The following is a 21,419-nucleotide window of genomic DNA, read 5'->3' as shown; positions in this document are numbered from 1 at the left end:
AGGAGTAGAGTGGCTCCCCTCTTGCCGCATAGATTCAACCTGCTAATTCATCAGTAACTTTTGACATAGACACCGGTACAGCTCTCTCTGAAGAGAATTTACAATGTTCTCCCCCCTCCATCCACTTTGCATCAGGGGCCAAAAAGTACCCTTGACCAAATTATCCAATGGACCTAGCTTACCTTTCTATTCTTTTCTCGTGCCTTGTGACCTGTTAGTAGCCCTACTATGTTAGTAGCCCTACTGGCCTCCCTGTCCTTGGCACCTCAATCTGGATCTGTGGAATTCTCTGATCTACCAATTGATTCCCTTTCCTTTCTTTCCTTGTGCCCTGGGACCTATGGGTAGCCTCGCTAGCCTCCCCTATCCACTCACGTATCTTGAGACGCACTATCATATGATCCCTGTCCTTCTTCGAAACCCTCTGGTGAACTTGCATCCAGTTCCCTTAGTTTGTCGGAACCCCGGATACGCCACCATCTGATCCTCTTACTGCTCTGGAATCTTGTGATGAGTTGTCATCCGGTTCCCTCGATTCATTCTCTTCATTGGAAGACTCTTGCCATGTTGAGGTGGATACTATCTTGTCCGTAGGATAAGTCAATGAGCCGGCATGCATTCCAAATCCTTGCTTAGTATGTCCCATAAGTCTCTGAATAGAGTTAAATTTCTATTCCAGACAATACTGTCGAATCTCTTTTGGCAAACCACAGCAAAACCCAAAGTAATCTTCCAAAATGAAGACACTGGCAAATAAGTATCCAAGAACCTCTGGCAATAGTCATCCAATGTATCTTTCTTAGTCATTCTCAAATGATGCCAAGCCGTGATGATATCTCTTTCATATTTGTTTGATATCCAAGTTGTAGTGAAACTTTTCTTCAATTTTACCCACGTTGTAGGTGCTTCTCGGCGTTACAATAGAGTAGACCACCATGTCTGCACATTTTCTTTCAAGTAAGATGCCGCCCTTCACACCTTAAAGTGTTCCGAGAACCGACCTCCAGAGAAGGTGACGTCAAACTGCTGTATAAACTCAAAGGCTTGATGGGTGTCCTGGTAGCCTGAAAACGTCTCAAACCTGTCGGCTTCATCCCCTTCCTTTAACTCCTTGGTCTTCTTGCTCATATGTTCACTGTCAGAAGAGGACGAGCTCTCCTTCTCTAAACTGCTAGATAGCCTCCTGTGCCTCCTAGACTTTTTCACAAATCTGCTTTTCATGCCTTTTCTCCGCTTCTTCCGTCTCTTCTCATCCTCATTGGAGCTAGAGGACGACGAATTGTCGGAACTCTCTGAAGACGAAGAAAAATCTGGATTATCCTCAAAACGAACACGCTTCTTGTATCTGCTTGCCTCCTCGAAAGTCGACTTCCAGCCCAAGTAACCAGGGAAGTCCATCGATTTTCTCTTCTTCCGAAAGTGCTTCAAGCCTTTCATTATCTTGTTCATCTTCTTGTCAAGAGCTCTTTCATCTTGTCTCTCAGCTTTCTTCCCGACCTGAGAGGAGACTCAATGGCCTCATGCCATCTCGAGTGAATCTCATGTAATTTTTCCGGTGGTTTGCAAATTTCAGGTTTTCGGAGTACTTGATCAATCTTTTCACACACGTTTCAACCTGCATTTGACGTTTGTACTCTGCTCTGGGCAAACTTCCCCACCGAAAATTTTCCCAAATCTTCATTTTTTCGCCAGTTCTCTTGTCGGGTTTCAACTTTTCTTTATCTCCCAGCAGAGGGATGTTGTTTCTGTCAGATTCTCCACGAGAACTCATGTGTGGTCTTGGATTCTTTATAGCTTATGTCCCTTATGACAGAGCGATGAAGACAGGAGCATGCCCAATGCACGATGGACTAAGGGTGGGAGTCGCTAGTAAGTCCGAGACAAGGACACGAAGATTCTTTGACAAAGCCACGTCAGCATGTCAATGCGACTTACGGAAATCTCTCTCAGAGTTCAAGCTTCTTTCTTTTAGAATTTTGGGCCCCTCGGCAAGTACTCCATAAGTTTTCTTTAAGTTGGTCGGTTCAGTTTCTCTTGTCCACTCAGCCATTTCTCTTTCAAGTGATCATGCCACGTCATCACTTTGTGATAAATTCTTCGATTTGACAGATCGCATCATTGAAGACATGCACTGGAAACATCAAGATGTTGATAGCGAGTATCACAATTTGTGAGCAGCCTATGACGACTACAGAAGTCGCCATCCAGATCAGCCTACTAGCTTTGGAGTCCTGGCATTGTTTGCACAACCATCTCTCCCTCATCATTGATCTGTATACATCTTTGACAGCATAGCAAGTCCACACCAGCTGCATCTCCTAGCAATTGGTGGCCATCAATCCAGATTTAAAGGGTTCCACACCGAGGCAACCACCACGGGAGTTCACAGGCATCGTGAGCCTATACTCGCAGCCACATTTGTTGCAAAGATGAGTATTCATCTAGAGTTGCTATCATATGGCAATATAGTTGAAGCCCTAAGAGGAGCTTCTATCTTGGAGGAGTTATTTTGCAGTTTCATGAGACATTATACAAAAGACTTGCCATGGTTCGTGGGCATTCCAAAGGACATATCGATCTTCATTTGCCATTCGGCAGTGTTGCTCTCGCCAATCTTCCCGCGTAGGGGCAGCATAGGCTAGCCGGTAAACTTCGTGGACATTGGGGTTTGTATATCCAGCCATTCGCTCTATGCGCATCCATCCGGTTTGCAGTTTGGTTCACACCATCTGAGTTGGGACAACAAAGGCTGGCCGGCCGGTAACCAACAAGGGTATCGTTGATTCAAGAGGCATGTTGTATTTTTCTTCTTTATGCATTGTAGACTTCTTCTCTTAAGTTAGTGAAGAAGAAGAAGAAGAAGAAGAAGTTTTTGCCTCCATCTCTGTGTGTGCTTGCAAGAAGTAACGCTCTCTCCTTCTCTATCTCTTAACATCATGACACTGCACGGTTGGTTGATGAGTGTTCAAGGCAGGTAGAAGGGGACATAGATACATGCATCATGGTGCTATAGGGTTGAGGCCTTAGTGTGCTATAATCGTAGGGAATCTTCTTTTTTTTAGTACAACGGAATTATATTAAATAAAAAGGAAAGAGGTTACAAGTACCTCTGAGAAAGGACGGGGGACATCCTGGCTAGAGAAGCAGCCTAGGGAACGGGAGAACATTACAAATCGGGACACACAGAGAGATAGTTAGCAATAGTGTACAATCTTGAGGGATCAAATTGGGACAAAATAACCTCTCTCCATCTTTGCCATCTCAGAATTTTTGCAAATCCTTGACTCTAAACTGATCTTCTTTAGAAACATGACTTGAGATTTCCAACATAATAGCCCTGAAACTGAAAGTGAGGGGGACCACAGATTAAAAGAATGAACCTCCAAAGATAGCTTTGTTCCTCTCCAGCCATATTTGCCATAAGTAGGCCCCCCTTAGACACGTCCAGAGAGGGACGTCAAAGAAGCTGCCTTCACCTAGTAAAATGGATCTCCATGAAAGCTTTGACTGATCAGCTGTGCAAACATGCTGTAGCTCACTCCTAAAGAAAATATTGTACTTGCAGTTAATAAAAAGATGAACCAGGAGGGTTAATAGAATTTCCAAACAGGGGATCGATAGCTCGCTGCTGCTGTTCCCCCCTCGCTGCGCCATCGCGTCCCCCCCCCCCCCCCCCCCCAACCCAGCACTGCCCGCCAGCCCTCGCTGTCCCCCCCGCTGCCCTACCTACCCTCGCGCCTCCCCTGCTCGTCCGCGCTCTGCCTCCCCTGCTGCAGCCGTTCGCGCCACCATCCCCTCCCCCCCTTCGCCCCCGCCCGCTGCCGCCGCCCCCCCCCCCCCCCCGGCCGCCTGCTTTCTTTCTTCCCGATAGCTTCCTGCATTTCGGCTCCTTCAGCACTGAGTTTTTTGGGGCAGTGCTCTGCACGCCTAGTTGCAGAATCCTCCCGCTGCCCTTTTCTTACGCCACAGCAGTAGACACAGATGGAGGCTCCAGCTTCGCCACAGAGGGACTTGCCCGAAGCCCCCTCGCCCGACCTCGCTGTGCCCACCATTCGACTTGCTCTTTCGCCGACAGAGCAAGCGAGCCTAGCCACAGAGGTAGAGCGATTGCAGGCGACTTCGGTCATCTGCAAGATTCTCGGCACCCGTCCTAGCAGAGGAGAGCCGCGTGACCTTCTCCAGGCCCGCCTTCTCGCAGAGGTGGGCAAGATCTTGGACGTACAGATTCTCGGACGGGGTTACTATCAGATCGAGTTTGAGACCTCCGAGATGGCGTCCAAGGTCATCGCCATGAGTCCACTAACCATCCGAGCAGCACGTGCCCACTTTCGACAGTGGAGACATGGTTTTGACCCTGCTTCGGATGTTCTAGTAGAGGAGGCAGACATCCCCATCTCGGTCTGCTTTCCGGGTTTGCGGAGGGAGTACTTACCACTTCTATCCAGGATCGGCTCAGCCATTGGGACTGTCCTGGAGACACCTCGTACGGCAGCATCAATAGCTGCCAAGGCGGCTAGCATTCCCTCAGTTCGAGTTTTGGCCAGAGACACTCACACGCTCCCGAAGGTTATTCTTTTGCCTCGGGTGAGTGGGGGTTGGTTTAGACAGAGTGTGGAGTATTCGGGCCTCCCGAACCAGTGCTTCATTTGTCGACAGATGGGCCATCTAGCGAAGGCCTGTCCACGGAGGAGGCCTCGACCTACACCACAGCCTCAGCCCCAGCCTGCCAGGGCTGGCCCGCAGCCACAGACAGAGAGACGGCGCACACATGCAGAGCCACCCTCCGAGCCTGGGGCTCCCGCGGAGGAGGGATGGCAGCAGGCCCATGGTAGACGACGACATGGGCCACAGTGTCAGCCTGGCACTCAGAGTGGCCCTCAGGCGCCTACTCAGCAGCAGTGGGTTCCCAAGGGGAACTGCTTTGGTCCTCTTGAGCAGGAGGAGGTCCCTGCTCCAGCCCCCACCCCAGCTTCACCCTCGACAGCCTCTCCCCCCCCCCCCCCGAGTTCCCCCGCCTTCTGCTCCCACCGCCTCTTCACCTCGCCCCTCTACCTCTGTCGCCCCCTCCCGCCCCTCTTCTCCACCGCTTCCCCCAGCTCCTTCTCCCCCCCCCCTCCTACTCCAGTTCCACAGTCGACCCAGGGGGCAGGGCCTTCTCCGACGGCTAGGAGATCTCTTGGCAGCGCCTTTGCCACGAGTCGCCGAGCGAGAGAGGGTCAGCCTTTCTTACGGCCCCCTCTGCAGGTACAGACATCTTCCCTTGCAGCTATCCCTCGTGGTCTGACGACGCCGCTGAGACTTCTTCGACTACGGCTTCACTCGTTTTCTCGGCGATCCCTCAGCAGACCATGAGGCAGCCTGCTTCAGGGTCCATGCTCTGTTCCTTGCCGCTAGGGGGACAGAGGCCTTGAGGCTTGGACTCAGCAGTTGGTTTCTCCTTCCCCCTTTGCGGCAGGGCCCAGACAGAGTGGACTCTTGACTCAGTGTTGGGATGGTTGCATACACAGGTCCTAGAGTTCTCTCACCACATGCGAGAACTAGGAGTTACAGACATGCTACAAACTTTGTGGCCATTGGCCAAGTTTGCGGTGACACCCCTAGACTCAGCAGGCACATTGTGGTTTACTTCTTTGCTGATACACAATGTTTGCCATGCTATGTATACATTCATGAGGACTCCTGGACAGAGGAGGTTGCTTTACGCACGGCTCGCTCTGCTTGGGCTTGGGCTAGGCACTCATTGCAGTCACGCTTATCTAGAGGACGCTCAGATGCGGATTACTCCCCATCCAAGCCAGCCTCGAAGATAGCCCGTCTAGCTACTGCGGCAGCATCTGTTCTCTCTCGCTCCCCATGAGGATCGTCTCATGGAACGTGCAGGGACTAGGTGGGCCCCAGTTTCAGCGTCAGCCGGGCCGATTGCGTCAGGAGCTTCAGCGTTGCCTTGTGGGAGGAGAGATTGATCTCCTTATGCTTCAGGAGCACCATCTGTGTGAGACCCGCATTCGGCGATGTGGTCAGCTTTTGCGTGGACGATATGATACTTTTTGGTCAGCTGCTTTTGGACCTGGAGGCATCCAGGGTGGGGTATGTATGACTATTGCGGACTCAATGCAGCAGGCCATTGTGGGCAGAGGGATTATTGTGCCAAGCAGGGCTCAATGGATTACTATGCAGGTTCAGGATGGCCTAGTGGGTTTCCTGAACATCTATGCGCCCAATGTGGCGAGTGCTCGTGCAGAGTTTTGGTCACAGATTGTTGAGTCTCTGCCGCAAGCAGATCATTGGTGCATAGGAGGGGACTTCAACATGTTGGAGGACCCTTCTGACAGGATTGGTGGCAGTTATGCTATTGTGCATGGAGTCGAGTTGGCAGCTTGGGAGAGGTTTTGTACGACTCTGAGGGTCTCGGATACATGGCAGCACTCTGGTTTTGTGAGGCCCCCAAACAGTCTTGCCTTCTCTCGATCGGACAGCAGAGTGGGAGGAGTGAATCTATCGCGGATAGATCGCTTCTACACTAGTGACCACTTCAGTGACTTGGGAGGGTCGGTGGCATCCTGGCAAGGACCTCCTTCTCGGACCATGCACCAGTGATCCTCACAGTGGCAGACAGGCAGAGGAGTGGGAGCACGATGCTTCGCATCCCAGAGAGGGTCTTGTTGGACTCAGCACTCAGAGAGAGGGTAGAGGCTCTCTGGACAGAGGGCATGGACAGGCAGGATTCTCCTGCTGACAGAGTGGCCTCAAGCCTAGCTCAAATTAGCCATTTTTTTCTTCAGGAGTCTCTGGCTCGCCGGGCTGCAGCGAGAGAGGCGGAACAGCGTCTCAGACGGGGCATTGCTTCATTACAGAGAATGCAGGAGCAACATCCAGGCAGTCCTTGGTTGGAGGAGCAGTTACAGTAGGCTCGACAGGAGCTTGCTAGCACAGAGGAGAGGCGACATGAGTTCGCTTTCCACCGACAGGCATCTCAATGGACTCAGGTGGGGGACAGAGTGACTGGTGCTTTCTTTGAGACAGTGGGACCTCGGCACTCGCATGCCAAGGTCAGTCAGTTGAGGAGGCCCGACGGGTCACTTGCTTGTGAGCCCGAGGATAAGCGTGCAGTTGCTACTGACTTCTACCATGAGTTACTTCTGCATCCCCCAGGGACTGCAGTTCGGTACCTAGGTTGTCAGGTTGGTTTGGACTTGTCTCCCGAGCAGCAGATTGCTCCCCTTCTCCTGTCTATCAGGAGAAAGTTGTTACATTGGAGCTCAGCACGACTTTCTCTTGTTGGCAAAGTAGTAGTTGCCAACCAGGTGTTGTTGGCGACTATGTGGTACATCACTTCCTGCTGGATCTTCTCGAGTTCTTGTATCAGCCAGGTAGAGAGGCTGATCAAGAACTTCCTTTGGTCAAGACGTGACACTCAGATAGCCCGAGCCAAGGTGGCTTGGCAGGTCATCACGCTTCCTTGTTCTCAGGGAGGGCTTGGGATCATTGATCCAGCACAGCAGAGCAGAGCCCTTCTTCGGAAGTTCATCGTCAGAGGACTTCTTACAAGTGAGGAGCCCTGGTAGGAGTTCTTGCTACAGCGGCTTCGTGCCAGGGTGCCTCAGTCAGGAGGCCCTTGGCAACCTTCGACCAGATGGATCTTTACAGAGATGCGCAGAGTTGGTTTGAGCAGGAGACTGGAGGACCGCTTCGCTGTGAGTTTGCTTCGATCTTGGGAGCTCTTACGGCGTGGCCTACAGCCGACGTGCACGGAGGAGCGCCTACGGCAGCCCCTCGTCTGGAACCCCATGGTTAGCACTCAGAGAGGCCACTTGGTTGGTAGTTGGCCTCATGTTTCTTGGGGTCCCATGGCAGCAGGTCCAGCGCGCTCTCTAGAGTTCACAGGTTTGTCAGAGGAGGTGCAAGGGCTCCAGCTACTACAGGGCATGAGAGGGGCGCAGAGCATGTGTCAGGACATCTCAGAGTCAGTCCCAGCTGAGTGGCTCACGCCTCTCAAGCCAGTAGCACCCCGGTGGATGGGAGCCTTCACACGACTGGAGGTTCTCATCTCAGTCAGGGACTACTCAGAGACTGTCCCAGCCCTGTTCTTCAAGCTTCAGGGTGGGGGACGACTACAGCGAGTTGCAGTAGAGGCCCCGCAGGTAGCAGAGTGTTGTTTTCAGAGGATCCGAGTAGTGGGCATCTGTGGGAGGACTTGCGTCATAGACCCTGACCCAGCAGCTCTTGAAACTGGACACTGGAGACTGTGGGCTTGGGAGTGTTGTCCACTGGCACGAGTACAGCGGGATCCTGGTGAGTGGCTATGGAGGGACCCCTTCTCTTCTGCAGACCACCCAAGAGTCCCGTTCTTTCAGTACACTGTTCGACTCGGACGTCCTATACTAGCAGCACAGAGAGAGGCCCGCCCCGCTGCTGCAGCACGTCATTGGCAGGAGGAGGGTCTCACAATCGAGTTCTTGGCAGCCTTTTGGGAGAGGTTGTGGGACTCCAGACAGCCGAGGCGAGTCACCTTGTTTCAGTGGCTGGTCGCACACAGAGCTACAGCAGTAGGGAGCTGGCTAGTGCATAGTGGTCTCTCGGCCGCATGTGCACCTTGTGACCATTTGGTGGAGAGTCAGCGTCACTGTCTTTGGGACTGTCCCTCGGCCCAGCAGGTGTGGCTACGACTTCTTCGGCTGATGCCTGCTCTCTCCACGGCTCGATAGTACACTTGGGGGGCAACGGCTTGGTCCACCCTCACGGGCCCGACACTTCAGTTTGAGCTATCTTCCACCAGCAGGATGATAGTGATGCAGGAGGGGCGACCTACACTCCAGCCTACGCTACAGAGCTTACTCCACAGGAGTGGTGCAGTGAGAGAGAGGAGTGTTGGGAGCTCATCAGTGGCCTGACACTTTGGTTCATCTGGCGGGCCCACTGTTTCCGCATCTTTGAGGCTCGCCCTGTGCCACCAGCAGAGACTATTCGTGACTTTTGTCTAGAGCTGATCCATACTCTCAGAGGACAGCTTGAGGGACTACCGGGCACCTCCGACCGCATGCGGGAGCGCCGCGAGGCTTTCCTTCGACTCTGGCGTCCTGGGCCTTTCTACACCATAGTCCAGGGTGTGCTCAGATGGCACTACCGTCCACCTGTGTGGCTCTTCCCTCCTCCCATCTCTTGATTTAGCCTCATTGTATATATGCTGTTTTTTCATTGGGAGAGTCTCCCCATTATGTTTGTTGTAGCCCTCTCTTGCAGAGGTGGTTGTAGCCCTATGGGCAGTTTTCATTAACTAATAGAAGGATCTTTTTCTCGGAAAAAAAAAAAAGATGAACCAGGGTCTCTTCATGATCCTTACATCTCCTACATGTCCCATCAGAAATCCCCCACCACTTTGCCTTTGAACCAGTCCATAACGCTTGATGAATGATTAGCCACATGAGGCAGCTCTACTCAATAGACAAAGGAAAGGCCCATAAGCATTGAAATCTATGAGACCATCGTTTGACATTCCATGACAACCTCCATCTGCCATTAAGCTTATTAACCAGCTGAGGGTCCATCATATTTGAAAGGTATTCAATTTATTTTTTAGAGAGTAGAGCCATTAGGAGACATTAGTGTCATTAAAACCTACCCTCCTTTACCGGTTATGCTGTTGATGTAACTAATATTAACATTTCAAATGGTGTTCACATTCAAAACTTAAATGTATACTCGATGGAAACCAACTATTGTAGTGACTTTCATAAATTGAATTGTGACTGACCACACACACACTATGCAAGAGAACTTTTCACCAAAACAGGACCATAAAAAGCATGTAAACAATAATCCAGATTTCCAAAGATGAAGTTCTAACCTTCTTGAGGTATGCTTGCAAAATATCTGAAAGGTATTCAATTTATTTTTTAGAGAGTAGAGCCATTAGGAGACATTAGTGTCATTAAAACCTACCCTCCTTTACCGGTTATGCTGTTGATGTAACTAATATTAACATTTCAAATGGTGTTCACATTCAAAACTTAAATGTATACTCGATGGAAACCAACTATTGTAGTGACTTTCATAAATTGAATTGTGACTGACCACACACACACTATGCAAGAGAACTTTTCACCAAAACAGGACCATAAAAAGCATGTAAACAATAATCCAGATTTCCAAAGATGAAGTTCTAACCTTCTTGAGGTATGCTTGCAAAATATCTGAAAGGTATTCAATTTATTTTTTAGAGAGTAGAGCCATTAGGAGACATTAGTGTCATTAAAACCTACCCTCCTTTACCGGTTATGCTGTTGATGTAACTAATATTAACATTTCAAATGGTGTTCACATTCAAAACTTAAATGTATACTCGATGGAAACCAACTATTGTAGTGACTTTCATAAATTGAATTGTGACTGACCACACACACACTATGCAAGAGAACTTTTCACCAAAACAGGACCATAAAAAGCATGTAAACAATAATCCAGATTTCCAAAGATGAAGTTCTAACCTTCTTGAGGTATGCTTGCAAAATATCTGAAAGGTATTCAATTTATTTTTTAGAGAGTAGAGCCATTAGGAGACATTAGTGTCATTAAAACCTACCCTCCTTTACCGGTTATGCTGTTGATGTAACTAATATTAACATTTCAAATGGTGTTCACATTCAAAACTTAAATGTATACTCGATGGAAACCAACTATTGTAGTGACTTTCATAAATTGAATTGTGACTGACCACACACACACTATGCAAGAGAACTTTTCACCAAAACAGGACCATAAAAAGCATGTAAACAATAATCCAGATTTCCAAAGATGAAGTTCTAACCTTCTTGAGGTATGCTTGCAAAATATCCCATTTGGACATCCTCGATTCCAAGATCAGTGCAAGGAGCATTTCCACCAATTTCCGTGTCCATTTTCGTTCATTATTCAGGAACACGTTTTTCACAAGCTGAAGAAACCATTCAAGCACCATGTTAACGACAGAGTCGTGGAATATCAACAAAGTTGCACATGTCAGGACATTTGCATGGGCAGACCTGTTGGGTGATGGTGCTACCACCGCCGTTTGAAGATAGAGACAATGCAGCTCGAGCTAGTCCTCTCGGATCAACCCCATGATGCTGGAAAAAGCGACGATCTTCACATGCAACCACGGCTTGCCACAAGAAGGCTGGGATGGAAGAAGCCTTACTGTTCTGATTACGTGGAACAGGAAGGCTGACTTTGGATGTGGACCCAATAGTAGCAATGACTTCACCATGCATATCATAAATAATGGTAGTTTTCTTTTCCCTCGTGCAGCTAGCAAGGGGTTCATTTTGACTGTGCTCCTCAAAGAAAGCAAGCCAACGCTGCGAGAAGTCTGGGGGTAAAGCGGAAATCAAAGCTCTTAACACGACAAGAGGGCCACCAAAAAGCAAAGCTACGGCCAAAAAGCGCACTGTTGTTGAGCTTCTGAGAAGGTGTGACCGTATAGAATTCTCTGACTTGGCATTCCCGTCTCCATCTTCGAGTGAATGGGTTTGTTTCGACGATGTAAAGCTTAGAAGAGGTGGTGGCTTGCCCTGCGTAGCGGTGGCTGCATTCCGATGCAGCAGCATACATGAGAGGGTCAGAGACTGAAATGCCCACTGCAGGAGAAGAGTTTGGCGAGGAACTTTCAAGACTTGCGATGAGAGCGTGGGAGGAAGGCTACCCACAGGCCACACAATGCTGCCCATCCCAACAAGCTAGCTTTCTGCGTGCATGCTTCGCTCAATTTATCTGAAGCTCATCGTCTGCCCAAACTTGGGCGTGCTAGCATGGACTTCAGGTGGCGACTAGCGATTTCAAAAACAGGAGCATCAACGGCCCACATTAGGCGTGATGAGGCAGGTGCAATCTGGGTCGTCCGATAGGTTTTTGAACTAGGTATGAACTAAAGAGTGAACTCGGGAGGTATATGCACCAAATTTGATGTGAGCTTGAGGTGAACTAAGTGTGAGCTTGGTGTAAACTGAATTAAGTGTGAACTAGGTGTAAACTTATCTGCGATGATGTGATGTATAAACTTAAGACCACACCAAATTTGGTGTAAACTGAATTAGGTGTGAACTAGGTGTAAACTTATCTGCGATGACGTGATGTATAAACTTAAGACACACACACCATTCAACGAACGCACAATAGCTTAGCGTTTAGAGTCGATTCTAAGGGGGAGAGAGAGAACGGGTTCAAGCCCTGGATCCGAAAACGCAAGAATCTTTTGCATTCCCTACGCAATCCAAGGATCACAATCAACTCACGAATCGTGAGCCATTGATTCCTTTTCCCAAAAGGAGGTCCCAAACTCCCCTTCCCATCGTTGGGCAAGGATGGAGCTCACATCACGATAGCAGCTTGAATCAGGCACAACCGATAGGCTGCACGTTGACTATTGGGATCTGAAGCTTTTATTTAACTTTTACTTGAAGTCGGGCAAGCAGGTGTGTAAAGCTCACCTGTCCACCTCAAAACGACTGTGGGTGCCTGCCCATTGATGTGTAACAAGCCTAAGGCTGCATTCATGTTGCACAGCATAGCGACGTCGGCCAATGCCTTTTCCAACATCCTCCTATCCACACTGGTTTAGGAAATTGAGCTCGTGGTTATCAATGAAGGAAAAAAAAACTTCAACGTTGTAGCCAACGAAGGAGATTGAGCTTGTGGTATCTGATTGAGCACTATAGGGGAAGGCCAGAGATCAAACCCTCATCTGTGTTTAGCGTTGAAAAGTACACGAACGTGCGCCTGTCTTGAGGGGGAAGGCTGTCCGTGCCTCTGGCGGGTGTGAAACCTGAGCATCATTTTTTGAATGAATCAAGGCTCACCACCTTGACGAAGGGCATGGTGTTCCAGGCACTCTAAACCCCCCCAAGATGCCCTCCACTTTGGAGATAGTAGTGCTACAGGCAGGAAATGGATTTTGAGTAGAGTGAATGTGTATTTGATTGTGAGAAATGACACATTAAGGAGTAAGGAGAATCTCTTGTGATTCTCCCTCTCTCTCTCTCTCTCTCAAAGTGTTCCCTCTCGAGTAGAGGATTGGAGAAAACTTTTTGAGGGAGCTTTTTTCTTTATTTTTACTTGCAGTAGCCAAAATTAAAAAAAAGCTCTCTCAAAAAGCTCCTTCCAATAGAGGATCCTTGAGAGAGCTTTAGAGGGAGCTCTCTCTCTCTCTCTCTCTCTCTCTCTCTCTCTCTCTCTCTATATATATATATATATATATATATATATATATATATATATATATATATATATATATATATATATATACACACACACACACACACACACACACACATATATATATAACACACATATGTATTTATGTATGTATGTATGCATAGATAAGGAGAGGGATGTGACAATATGCACATACATATATGAATATATATATATATATATATACATAAACACATATGTGCTATATGTGTGTGTGTGTGTGTGTGTGTGTGTGTGTGTGTGTGTGTGTGTGTACATCCCTCCCCTTATCTATGCATACATACATACAAAAATACATATGTGTGTGTAGTTGTTTTAACATAAATAATAAGACATAATTGAACTTCTACATTCAAAACAGCTGGCTCCAGAGAAAGGGAAAAGATAAGTACAAAAACAACTCAGTTTTAGAATTATCTTCGTAAATGTTTATAAAAATGAAGCCTCATTCAAGTATACAGATATCATAAGTACTTCCCCTGTAGTAAGCGTATGTGTAATCAAGTGTGGACAACCGTTATAAGCCAAAAAAAATTTCCAAGATAAGATAGAGTCCTTACCTGCATCCATCCAAACAAGACAACATATATGTTAGCCTTGGATGTGTTTTACACGTATCAATGGACTATACCAGTTGTTATCCATGTCCATCTTACAAACTTTCTTTAAAACTTATAAGCTTAGTCCAAAGTATTTATGTGTAAAAAAATATTATTCGGATTAGAAGGCCATCACCCCTTCTAATCCAAGTGTCTTAATCCCCCATCAACATATTTATCATTTTTTTCAGTTATCTTTTTAGATTAATGAAATTCCACCATATGAAGCTATAAAAGGAGCTTTAGAAAATTCCATTTATAATTCAAAAAGTATCAAGTTGGTTTATGTTCGTTTAGGTCAGATACAATTTATGCCCATCATGGTACATGGAATCCAAATCTTCCCCCAGTTTGTATATCACTTACCTTATACATCTCTTAGCATACCAAGTGGCAAGGAGCCCTTGCGGTATCAAGCCAGACCTCAAGTCAAACCATGAAGTTAAAGGAATAAGTGCCATTATGGTTTTAGTTTCCAACTTTACATGTCCTTGTGAATGCAAAAGTATTTTAATACCTTAACAAAACAATCGGTAATGAAATAAGCTTAGTATCTGTAAGGATTTGGGCCAAAACCTCTAAACCAAATAACTAAAAAACAATCCAATATTCGTATGCGCACAATTTACCATAAGCCAGAACAGTGCGCACATTGTAACCAATACCGAGTCTAAAACCAGAAGATAGCCCATGTATACCCACCCTCAATAGAGGTTCCTTTGAATGATTACGGTGTTTAAGCAGCAGGGGTATCCACAAAAAACTCCCCAAACATTGTTAAAAAACCTAATAACAGTACGCATTTAGGGCAAAACCCCATTAATCAAATTGTATATATTGCACGACCTACAACATCTAACAATAAAAAAAACCAGTAGATATGCAAGATAAACTACCCGTCCCACATATGTAGCAGCATCAACAGTACGTCATGCTATCAACAACAGGGTCCTATATTGCCAAGCCATGCGGTAACAACATACCCCAATACTATATGAACAGTAAAACGTAGAAAAGCCAAAAAATCACAGAGCTGTAATACGTTGAGTCAATCTGAATCGAAACCTAGTAGTGAGACCATACATGTGTAATTTAAACCATCCAATGTATTGCCAACCCAATCAATGGGCCTTACCAGGCAGTAAACGACAGTGATTACCCTAGCTAGTTAAATAAAAAAAGAAAACCATAATAACAAGCTTAGTGGCCAACCTGTGGTGGTTGGGTAGCAAGTTCCATGTTCGGTGCAGCAAAGAAAAAAAAACACACAGTCCTATTACTTACTGCAAGTAAAACACACCAAGCTAAGTGAGGGGCAGAATGCGCCCTCACCTCTTTAAATAGAAGAAGGAGGACCACCACCACTCGAAGCATGTAGCACGCAAATCACACTCAGTAGAGCACGCTCCCTCTGGGGAACCGAAACTGAGTAGCCTCCCTTGATGCAGCCCGCCATAGTAGAACAGAGCTAATCACTGTGCCTCACGACAGGGTAAGTAATGCCCAAAACATTTTTACCATGTTTTATTGTTGCCCTTGCAACCATTATAACCCTTATAAGGGTTCTAACACACGGTGGACACCAACTTAGGAGTAGTGTAGGGCTAAAGTGGATAAATACAGCCACAAAGACAACTTTTTAGGGTTTAGTATAGCATTCCTACTATGTTGAAAACATAAAGGCAAGTGACAAAGTGTGTGTGTGTGTGTGTGTGTGTGTGTGTGTCTGTATACATAAATATAATATTTCCCTCCCCCTCTCCCTAGAGAGAGAGAGAGAGAGGGTTGAGAGAGAGAGAGAGGGAGGGAGGGGGAGGGAAATGTTATATTTATATACATACATATATATATATATATATATATATATATATATATATATGTATATATATATATATATATATATATATATATATATATATATATATATTCACACACACACACACACACATATATATATAGAATGCTATATATATATGTGTGTGTGTGTGTGTGTGAATATATATATATATATATATATATATATATATATATATATATATATATATATATATATATATATATATATATATATATATATATATATATATATATATATATATATTTCTCTCCCTCTCTCTCTCTCTCTCTCTTCCCCCCCCACCCCCCCCCCCCCCCCACCATGCATGCTCACAAGAGAGAGAGAGAGAGAGAGAGAGAGAGAGAGGGAGGGAAATGTTATATATATATATATATATATATATATATATATATATGTATTCACACACACACACACACACACATATATATATATGAGAGGGGGGGGGAGATAGATAGACGGTGTGTGTGTGTGTGTGTGTGTGAGAGAGAGAGAGAGAGAGAGAGAGAGAGACAAGGGAGAAAGCTCCCTCCTATATCTCTCTCCACGAGGGAGCTTTTTATAATTTTTGCTACTGCAAGTTTAAAAGAAAAAAACTCCCTAAAAAGCTTCTCATAAGCTCTATCGATTCCCAACCCCTTCTCTCTCTTTCGTTCCCTCTTTGTGCACACAATGTTTGGCGTCTCCCTCTCTCTCTCTAATGGGTTAGTCAATGTGGAAGCGTACTCCCTAATCACCAATGATTAGCATTAGGCTATGGAGGGTGAAGCTTTAGCTTAACCATGGAGTTAGGGTTAGGGTTAGAGAGATGGTGATTAGGGTTAGGTTATGCCAAGAGCAAGAGCATAGAGAGAGAGTATAGACACGTTTTATTAATGGCTCAAAGTGCAAAGATTCATTAGAAAGCAATCTCTAAAGCAGGCATTGTGCTTTACATTCGTTGGCCACTGCTATTGCATCTTGTTGCTATTGGACCATGTCATCAATTTTCTTTCCTAAGTGCAAGCTTGAGGGGTTTCTCGCATATGGTGCCACAAGTTGGGCTTACCCTTACAATGGCCCCCTTAAGCCGAACTTGGGGTTGTACAAAGACCATTTATTTTGGTTCATGGATTTTTGTCATGGTGTACTCCTAAGCTAACATGATTCATTTACTTGATACATCATGGCGGTTCAATTTGATTCATCACCATGGTTCAATGTCCCATGATACATCATAGTGGTTCTCTAACGGATTCATCACTATGGTTCACAAGTGAGATTTAGTAGGTTCACTAGTATTCCTAGGTAGTACAAGAAATTTCTATCATTTATTCTATGTGAAGAGGTTGTTATGTGGTTCCTCTTCAAAATTGTCTTTGTCTTTGTCGTTGTTGTTTTTTATTGTCGTTGTCATCTTCTTGTCGTTGGTCCGGTTTGTTGAGAATGTGTCGTCCCTAGCTATTATTGTAAAGTACACATACATATCATTTACAATGCTTGTGTTCATAATGATGGGTGGTCTTACCACGAAGGATTTCTTTGGACAGTGTCTAAAACCCATGTACGGTGTGCTTTCATACACAAATACCACATACATTCCTTTTATGGCTTGTATGAGCCAACCCTTAGTGATATTGTGGAAACATATCTTGGAGAGACCCTTTGACTTAGAAGAAAACAAATTTGACAAAAATCTTGGGACTGCGTCTTTCAAAGCTAGAAGATCCTGTGTGAAGTGGGTGACATTTGGTAGGCCATTTAAATTGAGGGTAAAAAATGAACCCTACAAGTTGTAAGGCAAGGACGTGCTTGATGTTGGGCAAGTAAAATGTGCACAATGTGATGATATTGTTGCGACGACAGAAAGGGCTTGAGGTTGGATGTTGGTGTGGCTCTGCAGGCAACAGATCCGACTAGCGAGGTAAGGCAAAGGCGAGGTGTGGTTGACAATGCGCGGCATACATTCAATGCTCTAGTTGAACCGAGGGTAGCGCAAGGCAAGGAGGCTGGGAGCTTATGAGAGCAAAGAGTTAGGCACAAGCGTCGATTGCAATTGGCGAGACTTGTGTGGACATCACAAAAAACAAGGGTTTGTGGGGCCACCTTTAGCACGCATCAATGGTGATGAGAGACTCGAGTGATGGTGGCTCTTTTGAATGCTATCGTGACTAGCCAAAATAGTGCTCAGTGTTTGTTTATTCATGGACCCAAACCTCCTTGACGTCTTGTCACATAGGCTTGAAATTGGGGTCCGCCTTGAGCAACCTTTTCTCTTGCTCCTAAGAATTGGAGGATTCCCACGTGCTTAAATGCAGATTTTGACTCTTGAGAACTGTTGAATCTCTACATCCCAAAAAGTGTTTTTGAACATTAAATGCTCCCCTCACACACACACACACACACACACACACACACACTCACACACACACACACACACACACGCACACTGTGGTACTATAGTATTCTTGATTTTTTTTTTTTAACCCACCCCCCCACACTCATTGATCTAGCCCGCGAACAGCTGGGTAGCATTAAAACACTTGGTTTACTACTTAAAATACCACTACTACTTAGTAACACCATAGGGCATAGCCCTTGTAATTTACCTAGGATCTAATTAAAGATCACTATCTCTGGCGTGGTCGTGCGTGATTGCATTTCGGGAAGTCCCTCTTCATCACACCACGAAGGCGGCCTCTCCATTCTTGCTGTGGATTTCCCCACTCATGGGTATCTGCGCGCCGAATAGAGCTAACACACACACACACACACACAATCTCCAGGAAGGCGGCCCGGCTCACTTATGGCTCCCGCTCATAGGACATGCAGTCCTTCCTCCTTCCACTATATAAACAGGTGAGGGCGCATCTCTGCCCCTCACTTAGCCAGGGTTGTTCTGTCTTGTTTTTTCTGAAAAACTTACTGCTTGCTTCAAAAAAGGAGCTATGGAGCTCACCACTCACGTTTCTCAAGTTTTTTTCTACCCATGCTTACTTCTCTACTGGTTGTGTTTGAATTTTTGCTATTGTTTTACTTTGAGCATACATCTGGTATTGGTTGGCACAGTAAGGTAAGTATTAACGGATGTCGTACAATGGCATGGTAGCGGTATGTACCTTGCTCAAAATACTTTTCCTCTGGCATCTACTACTTGTTATCTTATGAGGTATAAGGACTGGCTTTTTGACCTCTAAAATACGGCTGTTGTTAAACTAGTTTTTTTTTTCTACTGTCACTCTTTTTAACGTTGTGCGCAGCTTGATTCAAAGTTACTCCTATGATTGGTATGTGGTCTTGAGATTACCAAGGTATTTTGGAATTTTTTAGCCCCTGCAGGTTTTTTTCGTTTGCAGCCAATGTCGGTTCATATTGTCAGACTGGTTTTTTTCAAAAAAATGGGGTTGATCTTGGTAGTTTTAAACATCGAAAGCATTGGGGACTATGGGATACTGGGCATCTGAGTTGGAACTATCGTTTTTACTTGGCATCAAGGCTACTGTAGCCGTTAGCATGGAAAAACCTACCGTTCTGGGGTACTAATGTTTAAGAAAATGGTTTTCTTGGTGCACTGAATTGAAAGGTAAGTATACGGCCGCTTGGCTTGACATTTGTATGGTAAGCATCCGATCTGGGCTTGGAAAGGGGGTACACCCCAAATGAGTATTTTATCCTGCAACTGGTACTGTTGTTGGTATAATTGGGTATCGTGCTGTTTGTCGCTTCTGCAAACTGTTAAAACCCTCTGTGTAAGGCAACGGATTGAACTTAAAAAAAAACCATTTTCCTACAAACATTGTACTTAAATGATTCTAATACTGAGTTGTTTTTGCACTTATCTATTCTTTGTTCCATTGCCAGTTGTCTTTTGGATGTAAAAGTTCAATTATGTCTTCTTATCTAAGATTTAACAGCCACACACACATCCTATACATAAGGTTTTTCTTTCTAGAGAAACCGGGATGCTGGCTTTGGAAATTTTCTTCAAAATTGAGTTCTAAGTTGGATCCACAGTCCGTAATCCCTTAACCGGTTGACTGGTGTTAGGTGGTCCTTCGTAGACTCTATTTCTGGTCCCCTGCTCACGGCTACTATAGTCTTTGACTTTGCCGGTTGAAGGTTTGTAGGCCCAAAAATTACAGTTACTGTTTCTACTTTTATTTATGTTTATACTGTTCCTTTTTTCAAGACTGCTTACCCTATAGAAAGACAGCCCGCATGAGCACTAATCACAACCCTGAGAATCATGCAAAGATTCTCGAACAGATTAAGCTATACCTTAAGGACTGTAAACCAAAGAATGCTTTGGCAGTTAGAACTAGACCCTTCCTCTCTAGGAAGGCCAAAGATTGTATTACTTACTATGGTAAATATAAGTGAACCTCACCACACTCTTTTTAAAAAATTGCAAACTCTTGCTCTCTCACAAGGATTGAAATTGTCCTCGGAGCCCTTCTCAGTGGCCACATCTCTTGTACTCAGATGTATTAGCAGCTTGGATGCTTCTCAATTAATATATGATTTGGCTCTTACCTCTGACAAGAAATTATATGTCTTACATATGCTGTCTTTTAATGATTGGATCATAATTTTGGCGACTTTGGATAAAGACTCCATGGAAGGGGCATTTAATTACCTATTACATAGCCCAGCTTCCTCTACTATCCTCACAATACGAGCAAGAGCTTTCCCTATTTTCCTCCTCTGGCGTTGATCTGTCTAACTTTCTAAGGAAGTTATGTGGTCTCAATCCCTCTTTTGTTTGTGCACCGGCTACTCCAACTATTCCACAAACTGGTGGAATCTTTTGTTGGGATAGTGCAGCCCTTGAAGCAGGAATTTCAGAGTAATCTTTGCTTCCTCAATGACTCTAACCTCCTGTAGATGGTGCCTAAAATATCCAAAGTTTTTCCTATCGTACCTGTTAGACAAATTGAAATTGAATCCCTTGGGGTTGACCATCAGCTTTGGGTCCTGCCCAACAAAGCTTTCTTAGCACCCATTTTGAGTGAAACTTGGGTTTACCTTGCCAACCTCCCTGCCTCTACTGTGGAAGATTACAGACTCAAGATTCTAAAGGGAGGGCAATTTCTGGACAAAGGGGAGATTATCAAAGCTCCCTTCAATCTCAATCTCATTAACTACTCCAAGTGCCCCTCCAATACTGGCCTCTACATCCGTACCAAAGGAAACATGGAATTTGCCAAGAGTAATACTGATTTTTACACTGAATCCATCTGGAATGTCTTTCGACCTTATGTAAAATGTGCCTGCAGATTTTTTGACCCTAAAGCCTCTTGTGAATCCAGCATCATGTGGTTCGATCATACCATTTGGTTTATTCTCAACCATCTGCACTTACTCATCCCAAAAAAACCTGTGGATTTTCACCTCTCCCTCATTTTCTCTTGGTTAGGCGGCCAAGCTAAGCAAGTTGTAATTGCACAGATTGCCTTCAACATCTTCCGTGGACTAATGCTTGATATCTTGAAGGAGTTAAAATCCGATGAACTCGGAATTTACTTAACTACTTATGCTAACTTTGAAAGTGTTAAGATCATCACTCGTTTACTTAAACCTTGTATTGATGAGGATGACTCCCCTGCTCTCAAAAGATCTAACTCTTTGATTACCTCCAACTCCTTCACTTCCTTTCTAACACCTAGTTCATCCTCTAACCAGGGAAGAGTTCGTAGCTATACAAGGGGTAGAGGCAAGTCTCCCCCTACCAGGAACTTCGCTGAAATTTAAACCTTGGTGAT

The 21,419-nt window shown here is 45.5% G+C and overlaps 1 protein-coding gene across 6 annotated transcripts in view; it reads right to left on the bottom strand.

The window, feature by feature from the left end:
• The window catches only part of LOC147446489 (uncharacterized), a 187,926-nt gene extending 176,117 nt beyond the window's left edge, over positions 1–11,809 (bottom strand). For 3 of the 6 annotated variants that reach the window (XM_086525696.1, XM_086525697.1, XM_086525699.1), the window contains exons 1-2: positions 11,019–11,809; positions 10,805–10,930 (exon numbers count right to left, since the gene is read on the bottom strand). In XM_086525696.1, coding sequence (XP_086381822.1) covers positions 10,805–10,930; positions 11,019–11,702 — 810 coding nt within the window. In that variant the 5' untranslated portion in view covers positions 11,703–11,809. The remainder of the gene's footprint in view (positions 1–10,804; positions 10,931–11,018) is intronic. The other 3 variants (XM_086525695.1, XM_086525698.1, XM_086525700.1) reach the window with 1 other exon arrangement.
• Positions 11,810–21,419: the final 9,610 nt, after the last annotated feature.

This window comes from Adiantum capillus-veneris, chromosome 12 (genome assembly GCF_014529385.1).
Source record: "Adiantum capillus-veneris isolate H3 chromosome 12, ASM1452938v2, whole genome shotgun sequence".
In the NCBI taxonomy this organism is placed as follows: Eukaryota; Viridiplantae; Streptophyta; class Polypodiopsida; order Polypodiales; family Pteridaceae; genus Adiantum; species Adiantum capillus-veneris.
The sequence above is the reverse complement of the archived record's forward strand: the minus strand, read 5'-3'. Positions and strand labels throughout refer to the sequence as shown.